Genomic DNA, 25,549 nt, shown 5'->3' on the forward strand with positions numbered 1-25,549 from the left:
GAGGGAACTTGTGTCTAAAGGGTTAGCAGTTAAAATTCCCCATGCTCTGTGTTGACTCTTTGACTCTGCTGTGTACTGAAGCTGAAATGTAGTTCATAGACCAGAGTTAAACCCACAAATGTTCCAGTGAAGCTTGCCAGTGGTTTACACCAGAGGATGAAAAGGTTTTCAGAGAAGCTCTGCACCTAACACACTAAAATAAAATCAGAGGGATATTTTTGGTTTTTGTGATTGTAACACAAATCTCCACTTTTCTCCTTTTTTTAATATATATAATATATATATATATATATATATATATATATATATATATATATATATATATATATATATAATATATAATATAATCTTTGATTTGATACCATGAGAGATGAGGTTATTGTGCCCGGGAGCATGTTTTGTTTTGAGGTGTCCCTTCACATTAAAAGCCCCCAGTTCATAGACCAGCTTCGCTTCCAACATATGCTTGGCCTCAACTCGATGAATTATGTACCCTCACAAATTACCAGCCTGGCCACCCGTCTGGCAACTAATTAAAATTGTAAGATACAGATGTTTTAGACATTCTGCTATCTTTAGTGAGCACATTATCTTAATGTACTTTTTGATATACAGTATGTGTGTGTTACATTTTAAAGAGATGCATCTGTTATGTTAATAATACCAAGACCAAACATTATTAAACAGGAGTTTCCTTAAAGCCTGCAGATGTTTATATTCTGTAACTGTGATTTGATCTGACTACTGACTGATTGATTTCACTACATACATCATCACTGTATCATGTGCATACAGTGATATGTTCTCTACCCTACTGTTTTACATTCATGTGCTTTTGTTTTCTCAGCAGTGTAGGATTTTGTTCAGGTCTGTAACAGTCCATCTGTAATTGTTCTCTTGCAAAGAGAACAGACACACAGATGACTAAGCTCTGCAGTGTTATTAAAATGTAAATTTCAGAGCTGCATCTTAAACGGTGTTGTGCAAAAGAAATACAAGTTGAAAACTAAACAGAGCATCCTTACTCTTATAAATTGAGACATATCAGTAGGGTGGCATTTGCTTATCGGGACCCCCATCTCACCTCCCATCAGATAGGCTGCGTACTGTTCATGATATTGTGCTGAAAGACACAGGAAACATGTCCCAGTGTCCCAAGTGTCATTTTGCAGTGTAGTACATCAATGATGTAGTGATGCAGTGACGTTTGGAGCATTTCCACTCCCTAGTGGACACGATAGCACAAGCCCATAAAAAGTCAGAGATAGAGGAGAAATCTGATTGCCACCAGGTTCCTTAAGTGCTTGTAAGCAAAAAATGCTTTCTCTGAGTAACCTGGTTAGTTAAGTGCATATAAACACAGTCAAAGACAGTAGCTCACTGAACAGGAAGGATATGAAATGGCCTTCATTTTGTTTATATTAATGCAAAAGCTGCAATTACCAAGAAAACACTGTAATCACAAACATCCTTCAAATATCATGATTTTGAGCCAATACGACATCCAACCAAGTAAAAGATTAAAGTAGACTTTCGTGTTAATGGAATGTAGTTGATTGCATGTGATAGCAACCTGGCCCTCAGTCTCCTGATGTCTTATAGTCTTTATTTTATTATTAAGTATTATTAAATAGCTGTTCTTTAGCTTGGGTTTGTAGATGTTAATGGGGTGAACAAAAGAATATTCAGGTACACAACTACATCTTCCAACCAACTTCTCTCTAATGACTTATTACAGGAGTGTTGCATTAGACTCGGTGTACTTAATACATCGCCAGCCGAGTGTAGAATTCGAGGGGAATATTTTTGGAAATGTACAATAACTGTGGCTCCTGTCACAGCTGAAGGAAACAAACCAGAAACGGTGTTAACAGTTTCTACGGACATCACATTTCAAAAAATAAATCCGCAATTGCACAAGAAAGTGTCAGCACCCAAGAGAAACAAGAAATAAAAGTTTGAAAATGCTTGTTATGTCTCTCTCTTACATCTGCCAATGCATTTCCCCTCTGACAGTATGTGTGTATCTTTTTCATGGATCAGGTTTATTTTGTGGTAGATGCAGCACTTTACTAATAGAAAACCCAAAAGCCGTATTTGTCTGTGCGTTCGTGCAGTATATGTGCATGCATTTGAAAATAAAAAAAATAAATTTAAATAATACTATTTAAATAAGAAGGTCAAAGTGGTGTATGGCTTATAGGCTGTTATGTATTGCATCAGATGATCAAAACATCAAATGAAAAATAAAACTATTTATTTATAGTAAAGGTCACTGTACATTTGTAGAACAATAACATCTTGTTTCTGTTTCCTTTTTACTTTGATTTCATATATTTTAAAATTCTGTTTTGATGAATCAACATCTCAGATTCTCGTTAAAGTGATGCTTAAAGTGCAGTTTGTTTTTTTTTTGTACCCAGCTCTTATCTTAAAACCTGCCAAAACATCATCAACAACTTGTTGTAATTTAAATTTAAATTACAACAGCATTTGAACATTTTTGAATTCTATCTGATCAGATTTTCACTGAAGTTCTTAAACCAGATAAAGGGAACCCTATCAAAGAAATTGGACAAAAAACATTGTGTACGTGTGTGTTGCAAAAGCGTGTGAACCTATGCCTGTAGTAACTGGTGTAACCCCCTTATGCAGCTATAGTTTTAATAAATGCATCAACTTGGAGGGATTTTAACTTTAATTCCTCTGAAGCAGAACAGTTTCAACTCAGGGAAGTTTTTTGGTTTCCTTGCATGAACTGCCTGCTTCACGTCCTATCTGTTGAGTTTTAGTTCACAGTTCCATATAATTTCTATGTACAACTTAGAATGCACAGCAAGTTGTCCTGGTCCAGTGAAAAAAAACAAAAACACAACAAAAACAAAAAAATAGTTCAGGACACTGCCACCATCGTGTTTCACAGATGGGATCAAATTCTAATGTTGGGACGCAGAATGCAGTTTTTGCCAAACATAACACTACATCTTGTTCAAGCCAAAATAGTATTCTTCCAATCATCCTTCTGGCTTGTCCACATGGCTTTGAGCAAACTGTAGACAGCAATCTTTTTCTTTTTGAGGGTAGTGACTTCCTACTTGCAACGTCGCCATAAACACCATTGTTCATGGCACATGGCATTGTTCAGTGTTCTCCAGATGGTGAATCAGTGATATTACCAACTGCAAGAGAGTTAGTTTGTTTTCTAGACATCACCTTGGCGTTCCTTGTGACCCCCAACAGTATTTTACACTTTAATCTTGGTGTGATAGTTAACTGTTCCTGGGGAGGGTAACAATGGTGTTGAATGTTTTCCATTTGTACACGATTTCCCTGACAGTCGACAAGTGGAGTCCAGACTTCACAGCTTGCTGAGCATTAACAACTCCTCTTCTAAGGTCTTCAGAAATCTCCTTTGTTTGAGCCATGATACACTTCTGCTGACATGTGTTGCCAAGATCAGACTTTGATAGCAAAAATGCAGAATTCTCTTCTTCAAATGAAGCATGAGTTCCCGGACTCTCACCTGATTGGGTTACAGCTTAGGTAATATTTAGCCAGCAATAGAGACAATTTCAAATGGTTTTCAAACTTTCAAACACAAAATGTCCACAACAGCCCAGCTGAAGTTGCACAAGCCAGTATTGTTCCCAAGCCAAGTGCTAAAATAAAGTCTATAAAGGGTCAAACATGATATTTTCAGATGTCTTCTTATGGTTGACCAAAAGTCCTAATATCTATTTTTGCCATAAAATTTACTGGAACAATTCATAATCACACTGTTTGCAGACAAGTTAATTTGCAAACGTTTAAAGATACACTATTTCAGCTCTAATTATATCTTGTCATAATACAGTTTCTTTTTCAGTTTCAACTTAGTTAACTTATTTATTTATGGAAGTTTTTGAAAATTTGCAATTTAATAAATTGATGTTTGTGTAAACAAAGTCTATTATACTTTTATTTTGGTGTATATATCTATTTTCCATGCACAGCCCTACTGGTTTTACAACAACAACTTCGAGTAACTGATATTGTAAAAGCTTTTGTCAAAGGGGGTGTTACCATAGCTCACTATGGTTACACCCACCTTCACAATTTTCCCTGCAGCACTGTAATTAATCTACCAGTCACTGAAGAGTGAGTTAGCTTGGTTGTTAACCTCTGTGACTAAAGCTGCACTTTCTGTATTAGCTTCACAGAGAGATTAGTGAGCCCACTAATCTCTGTGGTAGGGAGACACACTGGAGTCTCTTACACAAATACTAACTACAAAGAGGGGCCACGTTAGACCACACCGCTGTCTAATTCTGACAAAAGAAGAAGCTATGATGTCCTTGATTGTCTAAATTGTACCTTTATGTGTCCTCTGTTGTCTTCTGCTGCTGGCTTTTCTTTCACCACTCCCTTATTTGTTTGTCTTTGACATATTTTAGTTGATGATAATAGCTGTCTCTTTCTCTGGACCCCTGGAGTGTCCATTCTTTGTCTGTTACAATCAGCCTTGAAACTTAATTGAGATCGAAACAGGCAGTTATATTCCACTTCACATACTTTCATAGTCCTTCTCTGCGGGTTCCTTTCCAGACATGATATGATTGGGAACTGTTATGAAATTTATTGCTGTTGTTAAAAAGGGAGTTACAGAGATCCTTGAATAAACTGGTTACATAAATAGTGTCTCTGTTGCTGTGGCCACCTCTGTCTTTTCTTTTCTCACTCCTTGGCCTTTCTCTGACTTGTAATCTTCAAAGTCTTCATAGAATAATTGCTTAGTTTGTTGTCTGTCCTCATGTAACATTTAGATATTAACACTATGGACAGTCATATATACAATCCCTGTGAGAGGCCCCAGAGAGAAAAATGAATGGGAGATTTTCTCTGCACCAGTTTATTGTCTTTTGCTTTGGTCTGCTGACCTTTTTAAAGACACGCAAACACAAAAAAATAGAACTTGAGAAAAGTCAGTTGCGCGAAATGTCAGCAAATAAAGAGGCTGAAGTACAGATGGATTTATCCCTTGTGGGCTTTGTTTTTGTACCCCACATGAAAGGAGAAGCACTGATGTGTGCTGTATCTACTCTTAGATCTGGTACTTTATCTACAGCTGGACATTCCAGGGTAAAATATAATCTTGATCCTCCGTGTGGATTTATTTCTTCTTTCGGTTTTCTTGTCACTAATTTTCAGCCATGCCACACAGGTCAACACCTGTTGGACGCTGTGAGTTGCCCATTTGCCCCTGAGCTCTGCAGCTGAAGCAGAAAATAGGGCAAAACTCTTACGTGTGTCTGTCTGACTGCATGTAAAAAATTTAGGCCCGATACATTACATGCCAGCCTGTTTAGTCACCGAAGAGCAGCACTTCTGGGAAATAAATCCTGACCCGCGCCGTGGTGTGACTGGCGTGCGGTGTGTGGGTTCTTCGGTCAGCAGAAATCCATCTCATTAACCAGCAAGTTGCACACACATTCACAACCACATCATTCACACACACACACACACACACACACACACACACACACACACACACACACACACACACACACCCCTTGAGGCTCAGTCTTGGCAGTCTCCACTTTGCTGCCCACAGACAAAAGACAGACGCAGCAAGAGGCAGCCAACTATCTGGACAAGCAGCAGCCATCAGCTCAGTCACTCAACATATGTTTCAAATTGCTGCATTTTGCCTCTACCTGCCTCAAGAAACAGCATAAACGGCAGAGAACATTACCCAACCCGTCCAGCACACATGCCAATATGTATTTCCACTAAATTAGTTGTGCTGTTTTTGGACAGTTTCGCTTTTGGGCTAGACATTTACTAGTTTCTTCTAATAACAGTTACAAGACAATGCTGGAATTTATTGTCAACTAGTCTGTTTTCAAGGATAAATACCAAACATTTGGTGTATATGGGCTTTTCAGTATATATGTATTAAAACCTATTATCTACAGGATTACTACTGTTGTCAGTCAAAACAAGATGAATAGATTGTCCTTTGGGCGATAAATGAGAAAATAACAGTTAATTAATCAAAGAACAATAAACACAAGTCTCACCAGATTTATGGTTCTTGGTTCTCCTTAATTTTGGCCCTTATCAAAATACACTCAGGCCGGTTTAACAGTGTCGTTTCTGAATAATATAATAAATGACAAAGAGAAAAAAGTCTGTATCAGTTACAAAGATAACTATTTAAATATGCTAAACATGGTCAAAGGCAAAAGTCTGATATTTGCATCTGTCCAGTACTTTTACAGTTACCATCCAGACTGCACATCCATCACCTCTTCTGTGTTTTCTTTCCTCTGATTTTGTTGTTTTTTTTTTCTTACCAAAACTAATGGCATTCAGGGTTTTATTGTCTACTTCAACCTCATCTTCTTTTTTTCTCCCACTGATTGGAAAAACCATAAACCTGCAGTAAGCATCGCCTGTGGGAAAGCTCTAAGTGCCCCCTCTTTCTCCCCTTTGCTCGTATGTTCAGTGCATTGCGTATTCCCACTTGTCGTCTCATTCCACCATAAATGCTTTTTAAACCACTTGGCTGGAAAATTGACTTGCTGTGTCAATTCAGCTGAACAGCTCTGGTCAATGCTCCTTGTTTGCTTGTGTCTGTAGATGCTTTTGTTGTTGATTCTGTTTCTGTCAAATTATAATTTGCACTTTTTCTGCCCAGAGTGAACTTCTAAATTTATTTCATTGCTATTCCACCCGGCACGTCATATAAGAACAAGGTCACTGAATACTTTTAAAATGCCAGTGGAAGATCAATAAGGTTTGGTTTGATTTTGTACAGTGACTAATGTAGCAAGTCGCTGCATTGATGAAAATGCACAGCTCAAAACATTAACACTATTTAACAGCCCAGAGCGCCTCTTTTAGTTAAGCATTTGATACATTTGTGTAATTAAATAGCATTTAACATCGATTTGGCCCTATCCTAATTTATTTCCCCTGTCCTCGTCTTTATTTTTCCTCAGGTACCTGAGACTTTCCTGGATTAAGGCTAACATCACAGACCAGCATTTTGGATATCACTAACCAACAAACTTCCAGTCTGACGGATCTGATGCCAGAAGACGAGGATTTAGCTTGGAAGTTTTGAGTGGAAGCTGGTGGACTGATAGGACTGGCTTTCAATACTGGGATAGTGACTCAACATTTGCATATATTCACATGAACTATGTCTTAGATCTCTCTGAACTTAATTAGCATAAATAGTAAGAAGAGTTCTTTAAAAACAAGACTTCCTGGGACCAGGGCTGAACATCATTTGAGTGCCTCTGTCATGCAGGAAGGAACCTGGGTATGCACAAAACAAGCTGGCAACTTAGACTTCAGGTGGAGCTGATGGTGTAGCCTCACTATCTTCATGAATGACCCCTGCAGAAGTCAGATAGTTGGGTAGCATCTAACCACAGTAATCATGTTTAGATCTAACAGTAGCTAATATTGCCCACATTGCCGTTGGTATGAGTGTATTCCCTTAGCTTCACCACGCCAGCTTTGTCGTGGCTGGCCGTCACAAGACGGTCACTAACCTTGGCCATGACTCGGCTGATGTTGGGCCGGACTCTGGAGCGCATCTGTAAAGGTGTCCTGCTCCTCTGCCTGCTCCACTTCCTCATCATGATGATCTTGTACTTTGACGTCTACACGCAGCGCTTTGACCTCTTCAGCCGCTTCAACAACGGGCGCAATGGATCCAGGAATAACATGAGCGGAGCAGCTGGGAGCGGACATCATTATTACTATTACAACATTTCCAGGCCCAACGCAACGGTAGCCAGCTACCTCGCCACAGGTGAACAGCTGGTGCTGAGCATGCAACCAGAGACCAATCAGACGCCTTCTCCCAAGCCACTGCCGCCGTGCCCTGAGAACCCGCCCGGCCTGGGTGAGTAATGACATTAGAAAGTATGAACACTGGAGTTGACAGAGCACTGTTGCAATTACACTTTATTCAAGTAGACCAAACTAATGCTACCTAACCAGTCTGCAAATATCAGCCTGGTGTTTTCTCCAAACACAAATGGCAGCAGCAGATGTGTAACAGATGTTAAATACAAGTTTGCATTGTTTGCACTATGTGTTGAGTTTTTTTTTTTGAATTGGTTGGTTTATCTTTATGAGTGAGTTTGAGACTTTTCTATTTTTATCACTTTGGTTATCCAGTCGGCTAGTTGTTATGGTCAATACATACTTTATGTCCAATAATGTGAACTAGGATTTGCACATCACTAATTGGTGTAATGAATATGGGAGATGAAACCTTGATTGGATCTTGCAGCCAGAAGGTACAACTTTATATTCAGCAAATAAATACAGCTCCAGTCTTATTCCAATTAGTGGGAGAGCAAGTGTAGCCATAATTTAGTTTTTTCGGGTCAGGCTGCAACATATAATGGATTTGGTGTCATTGATTAACACTGTGGTATTTCAGCCTTATAGACTCACCGCAGAGCTATTAGGAGAGATTCATGCAGTTGGACGCAGAAGCCCCTATTTCTATTTCTTAGAACACAGAAGTTTGAAATTAATTAAGAAGCTTAAAGCAAAGGTTACAGGCATCTTAACTTTGTATTTATTTCAGTTTAGTTGCATTTTGAAATTGGAGTGACACTACGTGTGGCAACTTTTCCTTCAAAGTTGTTTACTTAGTGTATTGAAAGAAAAGGGAGGAAAGAAGAAGGGTTTTGCAGTTGTGGAAATTTAATGCTAATAATAGGTACTTTACACCTGCTGCAAGTTTTCAAACAAATCCTTTAATCCTCTTTGTGTATTCATAAAAAAAATCATCACTATAATGCACTGTGGCACTGCACAGAGTCTTGACCTGGTATAAATTAACTTCATCAGTGAACAGCTTTTTAATTAACTACTGTAGAAGTGCCCTCTATACACACACACACACACACACACACACACACACACACACACACACACACAAACATTCATATGCGTAAATACAATCACAATCTACATAGGTCATTGAGGGAAAAAGGTGGAACTATTTGCTGTATGTACAGGTTCCCTGTAGAGCATGCAGTGTACACGTGTGATGTGTGAGCGCTCATGAACATGTACACACCATTATCATGACTACCCAAAAAAATCTGACGTTAATTGAGACTGAGATGAACTAAATCTGGAATTATGTAGCAGGCACTCATTTCACACGTGCTTTCTCTCCAGTTCCTCTCTGTTATGAACACTTACACATAATTGGGTGCAGAGCTCAGAAAGGAGAAACTAACTGAAACTGTTGTTATTTTACTTCACAGGTAAAGTAGGCTTGACCTGTGAGCTAAGTCCCATTTCTCTCATCATAATTATACCAATCATCCTGATACCAGTGAGACAGGAAACTAGCTCTAAACTGAATTTGGATGTTTGTAGAGATTATGGGGTGAATCTGCAACTGCTGATATGGTGTTTTATTTGTGTTATTATTTTAGGCACATTATATTTTTTAATAATATTGATATTAAAATTATAGATATTTATATTCAAAAATTAATGCAGAAAGCCATGAAATTCCAAAAGGTTCACATACTTTTTCTTGCCACAGTAGACAGAGAGCGAGAGAGAGAGAGAAAGGCCATTGAGAATGAATTATTTGTTAATAATATATATAATTTTAATATTGTATTGGTTGTTGTTAACATAACATAACATAACAGATTGATATTTCTTTTGTCGATTAACACTTAGCAGCACTTTGCTGATGAAATGAAAACATGTTTCTTATTTTCTCCCTCTTCCTTCTGTAAATGAGCTTTGTGAACTTAATCCCTCGCGAGCGGCATTGTAGCCGTGTCAACATTTTTCTCTTTTTTTACTGATTGCTTTTCTCATTTGATAATGAGGTTTGTAACATGCTTTGAAATTGGGAGTGGGAGATAAAACTGTCAGGTTGATTTGTCTGAAGCTGAGGTTCGCTGATTCCATTATTTTGCCTGGAATTGGCTGTCACTGACTCTGGATTTGGCATTCATACCAGACACAGGTGTACTCTTGTAGCTTATCTCTGTCTTTTCTCTGTGATGGAGTGGCTGCCTGGAGGCTGTAATGAGAAGGAAGGCAGAGAAAGACTGAGCAACTCTGTTTTCCAGTCACAGGTGCAGAGAAAGAGAGAGAGATCTAATCGATGGTGGTATGATGGTTGGTATGAAGTGAGACAGACAGAGAGGCAGGATGGAGTGAAGGAAGGAACAGCAGGAGGAGAGGTGAGGGGGTGTAGAGGGAAAAAGAGAGAGACCTTAGATGGAGGTACACACACACACACACACACATAGAAAGAGAGAGAGAGAGAGAGAGAGATAAACAAACAAACAAGCCGTTGGCTGTCCCAGAACACCAGCTGACAGGTGCTGTCTGTATGAGTGGCTACCATCCACAGTTTACATCCTGCTGCATGTGTGCGTGAGTGTGTGTGTGTGCGTGTGTTTGTGTGTGTGTGTGTGTGTGTGTGTGTGACGGTGTGAGCCGGCATGTGGGATATGCAAATCAGTTGTTCATCAAAAAATGTAACAGAGCCATCAACAAATACTGTTGAAATTCTGTTTGTCGATTGAAAGTTTTCTATTTTTTTTATTACAAACAGAAAAACTGGGTTCACACCTTTTTTACTTGAAGTGTCCTTCTGTTTGCTGGAATTTCCTGTAAACGTCTCTCCTAACATCCTAACAATTTGCTGGAATTAAGCTGTTAATTTCTGCTTTGTTTCCAAAGAAAGTCTTGAATTTCATATTAATTATAAGGCAATCAGAATCACAAACTGAAAACTTACCATTAAGGAGTTGATCTTGTAGCAGGACACTGACACTGGACCAAGAAAGTACTCATATGGACATATAACATAGCCTTATATTGTTACCGGTCTTGCTTCTAGTCTCCATTGGAAGATGCTGTTTTGATCTGTGACTTTTCAATAAGCTGTTTTGTACTTGTAGCCACTGGATGCTCAGACGTCCACGTGTGTTGTATGTGAATTATTCCGGTGCTTGAACCTCATCATGTATTCTTGCCATTAATTACTTCCTCCTGCACACACAACGTGGTGCACGCTTGCACACACACAAACACACACAATTACAACTCAATGGGAGGTTAAAAGCCATTTTCCAAGCCTTCCATTAATTGGATGCTCTATATGGAGGCTGTATGCAGAACAGGGTGCACCTGAGCCGCCTTATCAAGGCAAACATGAAGATAATAATTAAACAGAGAAAATCTCCGTACTAATACTCCCAGGAATACAGTATTTCAATGTTCATGTGGTGCCTGCATGCTAATTATTTTTTCCTCCTGCATGTATGATATGCCATACATCACCTAGCACATTACAAAATTTTGATGGAGGAATAAAGACTTTTCTTAAATTACAGTTGCTACTGAAGTGTTCAGTGCACATGGGGATCATCATAAGCTTTTATACTTCTCCAGGATTACTGTAGTTCCTTTTTTGTCCTTAGCTTTCTACTCTCCTTCATGTTCTCTCTTGATGTCTTTCTCCCTGCTTGTCTTCAGTATTAATGATAAAATCGTACATTTGCTCTTATTAGGTTTAATATGAAAAGGATGGAACTGCATATTGTCATCGTTTTTTAATTGCTCTCTTTTTCTTGACAATGCAATTTTCTTTCCCTTCTCTTCCACACGCTGTACCTAAGCCTCTGCCACCTCCCTCTCGCTGCGGGGTTTGATTTCATAGCCTGCTGTCACCCAAGCCATTCACTTCAAATAAGTGATGAAAACAAGATTTCCTTATCTTTGTCATAGTGCCTGCTAACATACTCTTTTAAATACATACAAATTACTGCAAGGAAGCAGTAGCTAGATACTGAAGATGCTGAGAGGCTATTGTATTATCTTGTAGACTTTGACACTGGTAACCTCAAAGAGTTTTTGACTTGGGATTAGACCTCCCCAATGTTCAGGAGGATATTTGGACCATTGTTTCTCACAGAACGTCTTCAGCTCCTTCATATTCTGCAGGTGTGTGGTAGAAACAGCTCTCATGATGTCGTTCTTTTATTGGGATAATGTCTGTTCTCTGAAGGGGGGATTTTCTGTTTCAAATCCCGCTGTAGCAGATTTACTTTGATATTAGTGTCATTGTTCTGCTATTACCAAACTGAGCTTCAGCCGGCAGAACGCCAACCTGTCGTTATCCTGTGAGATACGTTGATAAACGTGATACATGTGGGTCATTCTGGCAACAGGCTAGATAACAGTTAATCTGCTGGGCTTATTTCAGAGTTGCAAGGTGTGTGGACCTTTACTAAAGTGTCCTGGCTGGATGGGAGCTCTCTGTGTTAATGGTCAGTAAATGACCTTTTTCTATTTCTACCTGGTGTTAGATAGGTACATCTTGGATGGATCTTGGCTGAGTAATGAAATTACGTAATCCTGTACTCACTTAAATAACTGGTGAAGTAATTTGGTGGCTTTCTTAGTGACTAACTTGCCCAACACCAATGAATGCACACGCATATTTATAATTGTTTAAAGCCACATACAGTTCGTAGGTGAAGAACACCACCTTTTCCACATCTGGACCGGAGAGTTGTAGTCCTGTTTTATTCATAGCTCGATAGTCATTAGAATGAGGGGATACAGTATGTCCCTTGCAACCCTGAACTTTTCAAATGTCTCCCCTATGGCGTAAAAAACCATCAGTAGAGCCTGAACCATCACACTCTCTCCCTGGACAAAATGTGAAAATAGTGTTAAAACCTTTTTCAAAGCCAAGTTGAACCCGAGGTGGAGCTGGACCTCCTCACACTCTGACCAATGAGCGGGGAGTTTGCGGCACAGCATGTTTTATGACCCTAACTCCTACATTTTTAATGGAGAGCTTACTCTTCAAAGGACTTCAAATGTTTAAAACAATGCACTGTGTGTGCTTTGTCACAGCCATTGTGTTTTGGGTAGATTCAAAGTTTAAAATAAACATACCAGGAATTCATTTCTACTATATTCATACAACATAAACATATACAATGTTATTCACATGATTTTCTATTTTGCAAACTGTGAAGACAGGATTAAAGTCGAGGATAACTGAGGTAAAACAGCAGAGGATTCATGTGTTATGCTGTGTGTTCCTTCACCTATCGCTGTGTTAAATAGGCAAGGAAATAACATCAGTTCGGTGAAACAGCCTATTTTCCTCACGGCTTTCAATCAAGCCAATAAACAAGGTTGTTCGCTTCAGAAACACATTGCTATGCACTCCCACACAGCCAGGATGCCAATGCAGCCGTGGCCACAGAGGCAAAGGGCTCTTGATAACATAATGGCTGCCATAACTTCATTAAACTGGCCCTGCTTCCCTCCTTCAGTGCCATTCACTTCTTTCCACAGGTTCATTGCGCTGCGTGAGTTCCATCAACGGGTGCACACATACTTAATGCTAATTCTAGTCAATTAAATGGTACATCTTCATCACTCTGTTTGGATATTTGCAAATTATAAGCTTGTCCATAAAGTCTTTTTGTTCAGCTGAATACAGTGTTGCTGCATAAGCATCTGTGCTTTCACCAGTGAAATGTCAACTGTAACTCACCTACTAAAGGTGAAACAACACGTTCTGGGCCATCTCTATGTGCCTTGTCTCGGCCTCTGCGTAGTTCCACAGTGATACTGTATCAGGTGTCCCAGCGGCTTCGTCAGCCCCACTGATCTCTGCAGAAGGCAGAAAGTCCTTCACAAACACTGTGTGGATTTAGGAAATGCAATATCACACATGAAGGACACCTTCAGGGCTCTCTCAGAAATGGCCTCTTGGTGTTTGAATAGAGTCATTGTTTGTCTAGTGTTTCGAGTGTGTGTCCATGGACGGTGATGCATGGCTGGAGACTGACACATGCAGTGCAGAACAATAATGAGTTACTGAATACTGAATGAATTAGAGTTACAGCTAAAGTTAAGCAATTATAAGAAACACTTATGGTGACATGGCATGACACGTGGCATTAGAACATTATGATTTTCACAGTTCTCTAATATTTTATTCAGTTTAATAGAACAGAAAATTCACACAGTGCAGAATCTGAAGCAAATTTCTTTGCCAAAAATAGTTAATAATTAACTTTCTGCTGATCAGTTAATCGATTTAATGGAATAATAATTTCAGCTATAAAGTGATTAATCAAATAGTTCAGCTGCAGCTCTAATCTGCTCTTCTGCTGTGGAAACCATAACTGTGTATGGCTGCGTTTCCACAGCCAAATGCAAATTTGTTCTTCAAAACGACACGTGCACTGGCGAGGACACATACATGTGTGCCTATGCACACACATTGTTTAGTGTTTGTTTCTGCCTTTGTGTATTTGTACGCTGGAGGATGTGTTTGCTTTTTCTCTGTGCATCTGTGTGTGTATGCATCAACGTGTTGCTGGCTCTGTATGTATGTCACATTATACTGTATGCTGCGTGTGTTTTGAGTCTTGACGGGGTAATAAAATGCCTCCTCTCATCTTGGTTCTCCCAGTTCAGAGTGACTATTACGATGTGTATGCTCTAACAGGGAAGCACTCCAAATGATAAATGACAACACACTGCCTCCACACTACTGTCATCTGGCATAACACTGTCTGTTTCCTTCTACCTCACACACACACTGTTCAGAACCATGACCCCACTCACATATGTCTTCCTCACCTGCCTCATTTTCCTTTTTTTTCCCTCTCAGATGTAGAATTGTTTCTGTTTCAGATTTACAGATACAGGACAGAAGATGTGATGGAGAAAAGATTCAGATGTAACAATAACAAAAAAACAAAACAAAACGCAGCAACACTGGAGGAAATACATAAACATAACATTTCACAAAACCAATAAACAGAACAGAAAACACAGCTGCAGTAAATAGAGGATGGGAATGTATTTGTATAGATAGGATCTGTTGGGAGGTAAGGTTAAGGTAAGACTGGTCCGGTTTGTCTGCTGCAGACTGTCGCAGCTGAAGCACAATGAAGCTCGTAATGGTTAATTTTCATGCCACATAACCACAGCGTCCCCAGGTCCAATCCGGCTGGGGGTGTTTCTTGCATGTCATGCCCTCTATCTCTCTCCCCCCTTGTTTCTTGTCTGCCTTTCCGTGGCAGACTGTCAATAACGATACGATTTAGCATTTTTATCATTTGGGCATGTCTGCAAACACAGTAACTATCTCCAAGTGATATCAGTGGGTTCCAATCTGATTTTTATTTTATATCTTTTTGTTTCTGAGTCAGTTCATTTAGTTTTGTTTTTTTTTGTTTGTTTTTTTTGTTTTGTCTTTGAAATGTAGTCATCGTGTTTTGTTAATATTTTTTTCTGGGAGTTTTTTACACCTCAGGGCCTCATTTGAATGCAAACTTTGCAGATGAGCTCATTTCTATCCATAAAAAAAGCAAAAATGACATCAATTGTTTTAAATGGAATAGTCTCTGATCCTTTGAGCACATTGAGATGTTTTCTTTGGCCAGATTGGGAGACTACGTCTTGCTCTCTCTTCCTCAGAGTGTTTGTTTTCCCTCAAGAATGTGTAATTATCTGTCTATATACACAATTGTATGTGTGTAATACAGTATTGAATGTGTGTATGTGTGCCCAGCTCACAATGGTAGGTTTGAAAAGATCAAGGAGATTTGCTGGGATCCATTTGGGATAATCCCTCAACCTGTTAATACATTAAGTTCATCTGATTGGTCATGGAGAGAGAAGAATGAGGTCAGTATGTGATGCTTTGATAATGAGCTACATTACTGTGCCAAGTTTGGTTACATGCAGGTTTGTCGGCTTTAAAACGTAGTGGGACCTGGTGAGACAACAATACACAGACAACAATACACAGCTCAGCTCAAAGCTCAGTGTTCGAGCAGTCTCTGAGTGCACATGCTGAGATGTGATATTTAATTTAAACATTACGTGGGTTTTTAGTCCATGATGTTCGGATACCTGGCCTACAGTACCAACATGGTGTGGACCGTATGTGCCCTGCATTAAAGTTTCCATCAGCATTACCTTTCAACAAGTTGTGTATTTTTTCATATGCTAACATCTTTGAGTAAACATTTGTTAATATTGCTTGTTTGCTTTTTTTGTAGAAATGGTCCCAGACTCCAAACATCATCACCTCATCACTCGTTTGAGGTGTAACTCTGGAGCTCTACCTAAAATCACTCCCTGTTTGCACCGTCTAATGCGCTTTGTTTGCTGTCAGCTATTTTGTTTGGGTGTCCTAAATATAGTTCACTACAAAGAGTATAGTGCTGTCATTTCCATCTCCACACAAGAACCCAACTATGCACCGCTTCACTTTTGACAGATGTGCAAATCGCAAACACGTCAACCTGTCTGTGATGGTGGAACAATTCAAAATCAAATCTCCATATAGTTCTCACCATAGAATAAAGTTTGGTGTTAATTAAAGTGTATTCTAAATAGTCCAAAAAAGCTGGGAACAATGTGATGTTTGCTGAAAATCTTTGTTGAGAGGTAAAAGCTGCTCTGTAATTTGTTTACACTAATGTAATGTGTTGCCACAAACACTAAACTTCTGACATATTCATGGCCACACATGCTGTAGTTTTCAATCCTGCATCAGCTTATTATAGAACTAAATTAGTTGACCTTTAGCTGCCTTGATTAGTCCACAAAGTTGGTGTTGATGTTGAAGAGATTTTTGAGTTGATGTTGGAGCTGGGTGTTGTTGACTTCATTAATTAGGCCACTAATCAGGGAGGAGAGTAATCATTGGCACCAGGCAACGAATCCTCTGGAAGTTTTGTGTTGGAGGCAATTAATTGTGGAGCTCTGAAAGTTTTAGTTGCTGCTTTTCTTTTTAGCACTTAAACATTTAAATCATGTGTTCATCATTAACCCTGTCACTCTTTCTTTTCGTCTTTATGGAACCGTGCAGTAATTAAAAATGCATCTGTCAGAATTATCAGTATTCTTACTGTATGACTTTGAGTGGGTGGTTGCAGTAGATTTGCATGTTTATATATATATATATATATATATATATATATATTATATATATATTATTCTAGCTTACCACCATACCGTACTGTCATTGTGACCAACAGGCGAAAAGCAACAGTGCGAAGAGTTGCATTCAGATCACTCATATACAGTGAGGGAAAAAATTATTTGAACCCCAGCTGATTTTGTAAGTTTGCCCACTAAACAAAGAAATGATCAGTCTATACTTTACTGGTAGGGTTTATTTGAACAGTGAGACACAACAATGACAAAAAAACTCCAGAAAAAAGGCGTTCAAAAAGAGTTATAACTTAATTGCATTTCCACGAAGGAAGAAAGTATTTGATCCCTTCGAAAAACGTGCTTTAGTACTTGGTGGCAAAACCTTTGTTGGCAATCACAGAGGTCAGCCGTTTCTTGTAGTTGGCCACAAGGTTTGCACACATCTCAGGGGGGATTTTGGCCCACTCCTCTTTGCAGATCCTCTCCAATGTTTGGCAACTCGAACCTTCAGCTCCCTCCACAGATTTTCTATGGGATTAAGGTCTGGAGACTGACTAGGCCACTCCATGACCTTAATATGCTTCTTCTCGAGCCAGTGATTTGTTGCCTTAGCCGTGTGTTTTGGATCATTGTCATGCTGGAGTACCCAACCACGACCCTTTTCAATGCCCTGACTGAGGGAAGGAGGTTCTCACCCAACATTTGACGGTACATGGCCCCATCCATCCTCCCTTTGATGCGGTGCAATTGTCCTGTCCCCTTGGCAGAAAAACACCCCCAAAGCATAATGTTTCCACCTCCATATTTGACAGTGGGGATGGTGTTTTTGGAGTCATAGGCAGCCTTCCTCCTCCTCCAAACACAGCGAGTTGAGTTGATGCCAAAGAGCTCGATTTTGGTCTTATCTGACCACAACACTTTCACCCAGTCTTCCTCTGAATCAGTCAGATGTTCAGTGGCAAACTTCAAACGGGCCTGTAGATGGGCTTTCTTGAGCAGGGGGACCTTGCGGGCACAGCAGGATTTCAGTCCTTCACGGCGTAGTGTGTTACCAACTGTTTTTTTGGTGACTATGGTCCCAGCTGCCTTGAGATCATTGACAAGTTCCTCCCGAGTGGTTCTTGGCTGATTCCTCACTGTTCTCATTATCATTGAAACTCCACGAGGTGAGATCTTGCATGGAGCTCCAGACCAAGGGAGATTGGCAGTTAATTTATGTTTCTTCCATTTGCGAATAATTGCACCAACTGTTGTCACCTTCTCACCCAGCTGCTTGGCGATGGTCTTGTAGCCCATTCCAGCCTTGTGTAGGTCCACAATCTTGTCCCTGACATCCTTGGAAAGCTCTTTGGTCTTGGCCATGGTGAAGAGTTTGGAATCTGGATTGATTGATTGCTTCTGTGGACAGGTCTCTTTTATACAGGTAACGAGCTGAGAGGGCTGCCAATGTCAGCTCGTTACCTGTATAAGATCCACCTGGGAGCTAGAGATCTTGCTGACGGATAGGGGATCAAATACTTATTTCCTTCATGGAAATGCAAATTAATTTATAACTCTTTTTGAAACGCATTTTTCTGGATTTTTTTTGTCATTGTTGTGTCTCACTGTTCAAATACACCTACCATTGAAATTATAGCCTGATCATTTCTTTGTTAGTGGGCAAACTTACAAAATCAGCTGGGGTTCAAATAATTTTTTCCCTCACTGTAGCTTCCTACCCCCTGAGTTTTCCTGCTGTTACTGCAGTTTAGCGAGATGATGAACACACGAGTGGGCTGACGTTTTGTCATATTTACCATCCTGTGAGGTTAGCATTTAATGTGTGGATCTCATTGTTTTCAACGGGGGAATCGCTGAGCCTTGGAACAAGTCTTCATTCACAATGCTTTGTGCATTTATTCATTAGCTGTGCAGAGGGTTGCTGCTCTTTCATGTAGCCGCTCACACAGTAACAACTAAAGACCAAGTGGATGTGTTGATCCAGAAAATGTCTGTTCATGAAAGCTGCAGTGCACGAGTTATATAATCCTGGCACACGGGATTTATCAATATTTATCAATCTATAGGTCTAAAACATGATACAGTATAGGCCTAGGCCTGCGAGGTGGTTACGTCACCTCATTTTTATTTCAGGAAATTAGGTCAGCTGATATGTGTGTGAAGATAGACAAACAGATTATGTGTTTGTTTCTTGCTTCACAAAATATATTGATTGATTTCATATGATTCACGACTGCAACCATAGGGAGTGCTTGAGAGTGCTTTTCATCTTTATATAACATCTGTTGTTCATTTAACATTCAGCTTCATGTATTTGAGACTCCAGAATCCAAAACTGTGAATCCTAACATTCAGTGCTTCACTAATAATAAAAAAAAGGCTCAAATATTTTTCTGTATTTTCAAAGGTTTTGATGATATAAGCACATTAGTTGATGTTTATATTGATTAGTCTACAAATTTGTTAATGAGTTTTTTAAGCTGATGTTATTGTCGATGTCGGATGTGAGAGAGAGTCACTGCACCAGATACATGATGTTCTGTGAACAGTAGATGGACACATATAGGTCAAGACATGAAAAAAAAACAACAACTAAAAAAAGTGTGTTTGTGATGTGGTCAGGGAGGTTTCTTCAATTCTTTGACTTCTTTAGGCTAGCATCTTATTTTAGCATGTTTATTGAATTGGAGACTTTTTGTTTTGAGTGATGCAATACAGCATGAAAAACAAGAAATGCAAAACACAATATAAGAAAATAAGTTGAAAGAAAAAAAGAGTGCTGTGTGGAAAAAAATGGCTTGTTAGAAGAAACAGCAGCACTGGTTGTTTATTCAGCAACTTAAATTGACCTACAATGCCTATAAAAAGAATTCAGCAGAACTGTAAATGCACAGTCGCTCCCTTCTCAGCCACTGAAGCTTATTACTTCACTTTACTTGTCTTGGTGGCCTCCTTTAAAAAAACACTAGTTTTCAGGACTGTTTGCAATCAGATTTTCACACGTGACATTTTCCTTCCTCTTCACAAGGATGGATTTATCTGTAGTCCAAGAGAAAGTCAGTGACTTTCCTGGAGACTTCAACAGGAGACTCTCCTCTCAAGTGTTTGTCTCATATCAAAAGTCAACATTCGGTTGGTTATGTTATCCAACATTGAAGAATTTTGTAAAATCACTTATTCGCTTTCTGATTTCTTAATTTTTCTAAATGATTCATTATAATATAAGTAATAATAGCAACCTATTACAATGGTACTAGGTTTTGGTTCATGACAGGTTGCACTACAGTATGTACCACAGTCTTTTGTAATACGAAACATAGAAGACTGTGTGATATAATGTCCATTACTGAGACAGTTAATTATGGACATTACCCTCATAAGCTAATCATATCTCATCCATCTAAGTAGCATCATTTTTGTCCATTTATTATTCAGGTTTCTATTCTAGTGTTTTGCACACTCAAACATACAGCGCATATTTAATTTGACACGCTGTAATTTTCTGCTGCCGTAATTCTCAGTCACGTCACGCTTGTCTCGTACACAATGCGCAACCATGCCGTGTCCCACCCCATTATAGCATGTGTAAGTAGAACCCTCGGCAGTTGAATAGTTAAGCTGTTGCCAAGCCCAGCAATACAACAAATTAGTATCACAATTTAATTATGCATGCTGATGCACCGTTAGAAGTGTTTACAGATGAATGACAGCCCATCGACCGTCATGCAATGGATTAGAATTGTGAGAGATTTGATGTGGATTAGTTAAAAGGATTATTACTAGTTGTGGTGCAGCAGTCGACTACAAATAAGGGGTTTGTATATATTATGAGTTTGAATGAATGAAATGAGCGCTTGCTGCTGAATCAGAGAAATGGATTGACTAAAGAAATAGAAACGTCTCCTCATCCTACTTACTCTATTTCTGGAGTTTCATTGTGTTATTACCACCTACAGCGAACACTGTAGATCTCTTAAATTCCCTCCACACCTTTTATTTCTATCAGCTTTATTTTGATAGGGCTTCGTAAAGGCATCCATGAATTTCAGAGGGTCAATCCAAATGACTCTGATGAGCTACTGACTTCAAAAATAACAATTAAAATGACCAATTTCAAATCATTCATTACTGCAGTGAGCAGGATCACTACAAGCCCATTTCTGAGCTTTCTGTGGCATAGTTTTTCGATAACTGGATCTGATATATGAGATCAGATAATATATCATGTAATTTTTGCAAGTCATCTTTCATGTTAGGCGTAAGGAAGACTAAAGACCATTCAGGTTAATAATTGAGCATAGAGGAATAGGTGATGGAGGAGGAAGAGACAGAACAAATGAGAACGTGGAGCGCAAAATGAGCAAATAAATGAAAAGATAAAGGGAGGAGGGCTGGAGGAGAGAGTTGAGCTGATGATGAACTGATTAAAGATAAATAGAGATGAGGAGGTGGTGGAGCAGAAGGTGGAAAAAGGGAAGACGGGGCTGGATTGAAGAGGAGTTTAGTATGCCACAGGCAGCGGCAGCAGCGAAGTCTGTGGAGAAACCACAGCCTCTATGGGATGAATAGATCCATTTAGTAGGACACACACAGACGCACACACAGAACATGAGATAAGTAGATTCTTGTTTTATTTGATACCTAGTGTACCCTAATATTCACCAGCAGCCACTTTCCCTCTGCAATGTGGAGCTGTATTACAATGAAAATAAGCAGAGAGAACCTGAGTCCTCCTGTGATAGGAAAGGTTGTAATTGGGCCTTAAATCAACAATTTCAAAGTACAGGTGAATCTTTGTGTTTATAATTGATTTGGCAGCAGCCTAATTTTTGTTCTAATCAATTTGCAGCTCTAAGCTTCTGGTGACTTTTCTCAGTTTGGAGTGGTTTGAGTATTTTACCTTCCTTCCTGTGACACCATCTGGTGATTCATCTTAATGGATCAGACTAATGTGTGAGCTAAAAACCTTCATTCAAGCTATTAGGTGACTCACGCAAACACCCCGGTGAAGGGAAAGAGGATAAAAGATTGTTTATTTAGCACTGCTTTGCACACTTTTGGAGAGGGAGGCTATTGTTTGAATTGTGGACTTTTCGTGAAGCTTTGAGATGTACTCAACAGGTCATCTGGCAGATCAGGATGTGGTGTGAGTCGAAGAGGGTGACTGGACACTGGAGTTACTGTGTGAAGTGTGAGAATGTGTTTAGATGTGTTGTAGTTGTGTTCTGTTTAAGTTTGGGTTTGTCTCGATTCTTTTTCTCAGATTTTTCACTGAAATACATGCAGTATTTGATGTGATGCGTTGAATGAATGCACTCTTTCATTTCCAAAGAAACGTCAACAACTTATTGATATGCATTTGTTCAGAGTGAAAACTCTCCGGAGACTCTTCGTTTTTGTTGTTTGTAGAGAAGGTATTGTGTCATTCTGTCATGTGAAATAGGTAAAACAAAAACACACAGTACGTTTTTTATGTTTTTAGGTAGAAGTCTAGTCGGGTTTTATTGCAGAAGTCTCTGTATTAATATGTATAACACCCGACTGGATGTGAGCAGACTTGTTAACAGCTCTGATCATGTGGCACATCATAAACATGAAAGGAGAAAATTGTGCATTTTGATGGGAGACAGAGAGTGTGACCAGTAAAGTGGAGAAAAATTACATGTACTGTATTGCTGCTGCTTTTGACAGTTGTTCACGTTGACCACTTTTTAGATCGGAGCTAATTATCCTGCAGTTGTTTTCATGTTTGTTTTCATGCATCCGCACTGACGACAGCTGTGGTCCTGAGGCATTGTTTTTCTGGTTGTCAGTCCTTTCTACTCTCATGAACGCAATATCTCAGGAACACCTTGAGGGAATTTCTTCAAATTGAGCACTTGGACTCAGTGATGAACTGATTAGATGTTGGTTGCTACGGCAAAAGTCAAGGTTGCTGTGACCTTATATCTGTCGCATTCTTATTGAATCTAATATCTAATGAACACCTGAAGGAAATTGTATTGCATCTGGCTATTGGACTCTCAGATGAACTGATTAGACTATAAATCTGGAGGAATTATGCATATAACTGAATGTAGAAATATTCAGTTTTTTATAATATTTATGTGATATTTATTATATTTAAGTGTGACAGAGAAAAGCTTTACAATATATCTCCACATTTGAGATGCAACAAGCAACAAACAAAATATTTTTGCTTTAAAAAAAATACAGTTCTGGTGAGGATGAAGGGGTGTCAGGTGAGAAGTACACACTCCTTCGATCTGCCAGATCAGTATTGACAGTCTTACTGACCTTGGGGTTTTCCATATCAGCCATGATGTGATTAAACACAGTTTCTGTGTCACTGACTTAAAAAATGTCATGTTTCTGGTATCGGTTACATTCACACAGGATTGCTGACTCATTTTCCAGTTGTCCCTTGGCCTCGTGTAAATTAAATAAGAATAATTTCCAATCCCCTGCAGATTGGTTTTTGGTTTTATTTTGGAATTACTGGTAATTTAATTTAATGAGAAAAAGTAAGGACTGGTACTCGAGGTCAGTAGATACCTTCAGTTGAGGTATGAGTAGAGAAGTTAGATCAGTGCAAACCGGTTTTTGCTCTCTGACTTTGCTAGAAGTAGGTGCAGTTATATGCAGTATGAATTAATGTGTTACTCTCTGTGATAAAACAAATGACACAGAGGCAGTAAGGACGCAATGCCACAGAATAAATGGTTATGATGATTAAGCTGACAAACAGTGAGTTACATAAAGTTAATGACACATTTTATTCCTCATTTGAAATGATGTAGTGCTGGAGAAGAACATGCTTTTAGTTAAAGGATGGTATTTTCATCCTGTATAATCCTTTTTATTCATAGTCCAGACAGGCATTTTTTTTTTTTTTTTTGATGAGACTGAAGTTACACTCACATACAAATGATTAAAATGCAGTAGAAATAATTTCTCTGCAGTTACTTGTACACAACCGATATTCACCATATTCCTGTTGATGCCACTGCTCATCTGTCAGTTGATGTTATATGATTATATCTTCACGAGGAGTAAGCTGTGACTCCTCAAGGTGCTAAATTACTGTTAGGCTGCTCGATGTACACGATTAGCTGAAGGACATTGGGGTGTGATTCATTGAACCTGTTTCCAGTCTCTGCGCTGCTGCCTGAGAGCCTCAAGGAAGCCGTGCAATGGCTCATCTGCTGTGGATGAAATTACCATCCATTTAAGAAACAGCAGACTTTAACACTGTAGGCATTTCATCAGTTTGCATGCACAACAAAGACAGCTGTGCTGGAATGATCTGCACGTAGTCTGTCAACAGCACTGTTAACATTTTAATTACTGATTAAAGTAAATTGTAAAGAACTCTCAGACTTGTGTCTTTTTCTGCCCATATCACAATCAGCTGATTCCTTCTGGGGATTTATTCTAAGAAGAGCAATTGGAAAAAGGCCTAAAACCTGCAGCAAGCAACTGTTAATTGAACTATGGCATGTGTGTTCATGGTTTGTGTTTCTTCCTCGTTTTAACAGATGCATACTAACCCGATCTGATCTTTATTGTATTGCAAGCATTTCGTAGTCAACAATCATCATTGTCAGTGAAAAACTGCTTCACAAGTGCCTTGACTGTACAGCTTCCACAGAAAAACACTTCATATAAGAGCGCAGTCACTGCTTCCTCTAGAGACAGACTCATTGACCGCGCTGTCAGTCACGCAAAGCTACACACACACCCGCTAGTATGTGCTGTAGCTGCAGACACTCTAACATACTGTATTTTGTTGTAACATGCACACAATCAGTATTTAAACGTAGTATCTAACTCATATACACACATTCAGTTATGTTAACTTGACCTCAAAAGACATTATATTTAATTACATTAAGACTTCATTAAACCTTAAACATAATCACTGTTTGCCTAAACCTACGTCTTACATTTACTTACGTCATGTGGACTCCTTTTTTTATGGGTGAATCCCCATAATATGCCTGTGGAATGTAGGTGTATGTCCCCACAACACGAGTAATACAAGGATGTACACACAAGCGCACCTCAGGCGTTTGTCAGTTCACCTAAATTTAGAGAACGGGTATTTTGGAGCAGTTGAATTTCCAGATAAAAGGAAAATACTAAGCATAGACCCACTGAGGCTATTACCCTCTCACCTCGCCTCTCGCAGACAGACTGTATGAGTTCCAATAACAACTCTTCAATCTCTCCACAGTTACGTGCGAGGAGTTCATATAGGACGTCCCCAGACACAAACACACACACATATAAAAACACATGCATTAGCCCCTTTTACACCCTCCTACATTTCAAATTTTACAGTGAAACTTATTGAATTACTGTATTTTGGTTGCTGCCATCTCACAGGGTGTCGCCACTGCCCACTGGACTAAATCATGACTGTGGTATCTGTGTTTGTGGAATCTAGATTGTATAAATGATGCAATGATTGTGGCATAAAGTAGAAAATTGTATAATACTGTATAATACTGTAGATTTTCATATTTGTGGAGCTTATATGATTGTACACTGCATATCTGTG

The 25,549-nt window shown here is 39.1% G+C and overlaps 1 protein-coding gene across 1 annotated transcript in view; it reads left to right on the forward strand.

The window, feature by feature from the left end:
- The window catches only part of b4galt2 (UDP-Gal:betaGlcNAc beta 1,4- galactosyltransferase, polypeptide 2), a 121,798-nt gene that overhangs the window by 10,931 nt on the left and 85,318 nt on the right, over positions 1–25,549 (forward strand). The window contains exon 2 of the mRNA XM_026374002.1: positions 6,984–7,900. Coding sequence (XP_026229787.1) covers positions 7,552–7,900 — 349 coding nt within the window. The 5' untranslated portion in view covers positions 6,984–7,551. The remainder of the gene's footprint in view (positions 1–6,983; positions 7,901–25,549) is intronic.

This window comes from Anabas testudineus, chromosome 17 (genome assembly GCF_900324465.2).
Source record: "Anabas testudineus chromosome 17, fAnaTes1.2, whole genome shotgun sequence".
Lineage (NCBI taxonomy): Eukaryota > Metazoa > Chordata > Actinopteri > Anabantiformes > Anabantidae > Anabas > Anabas testudineus.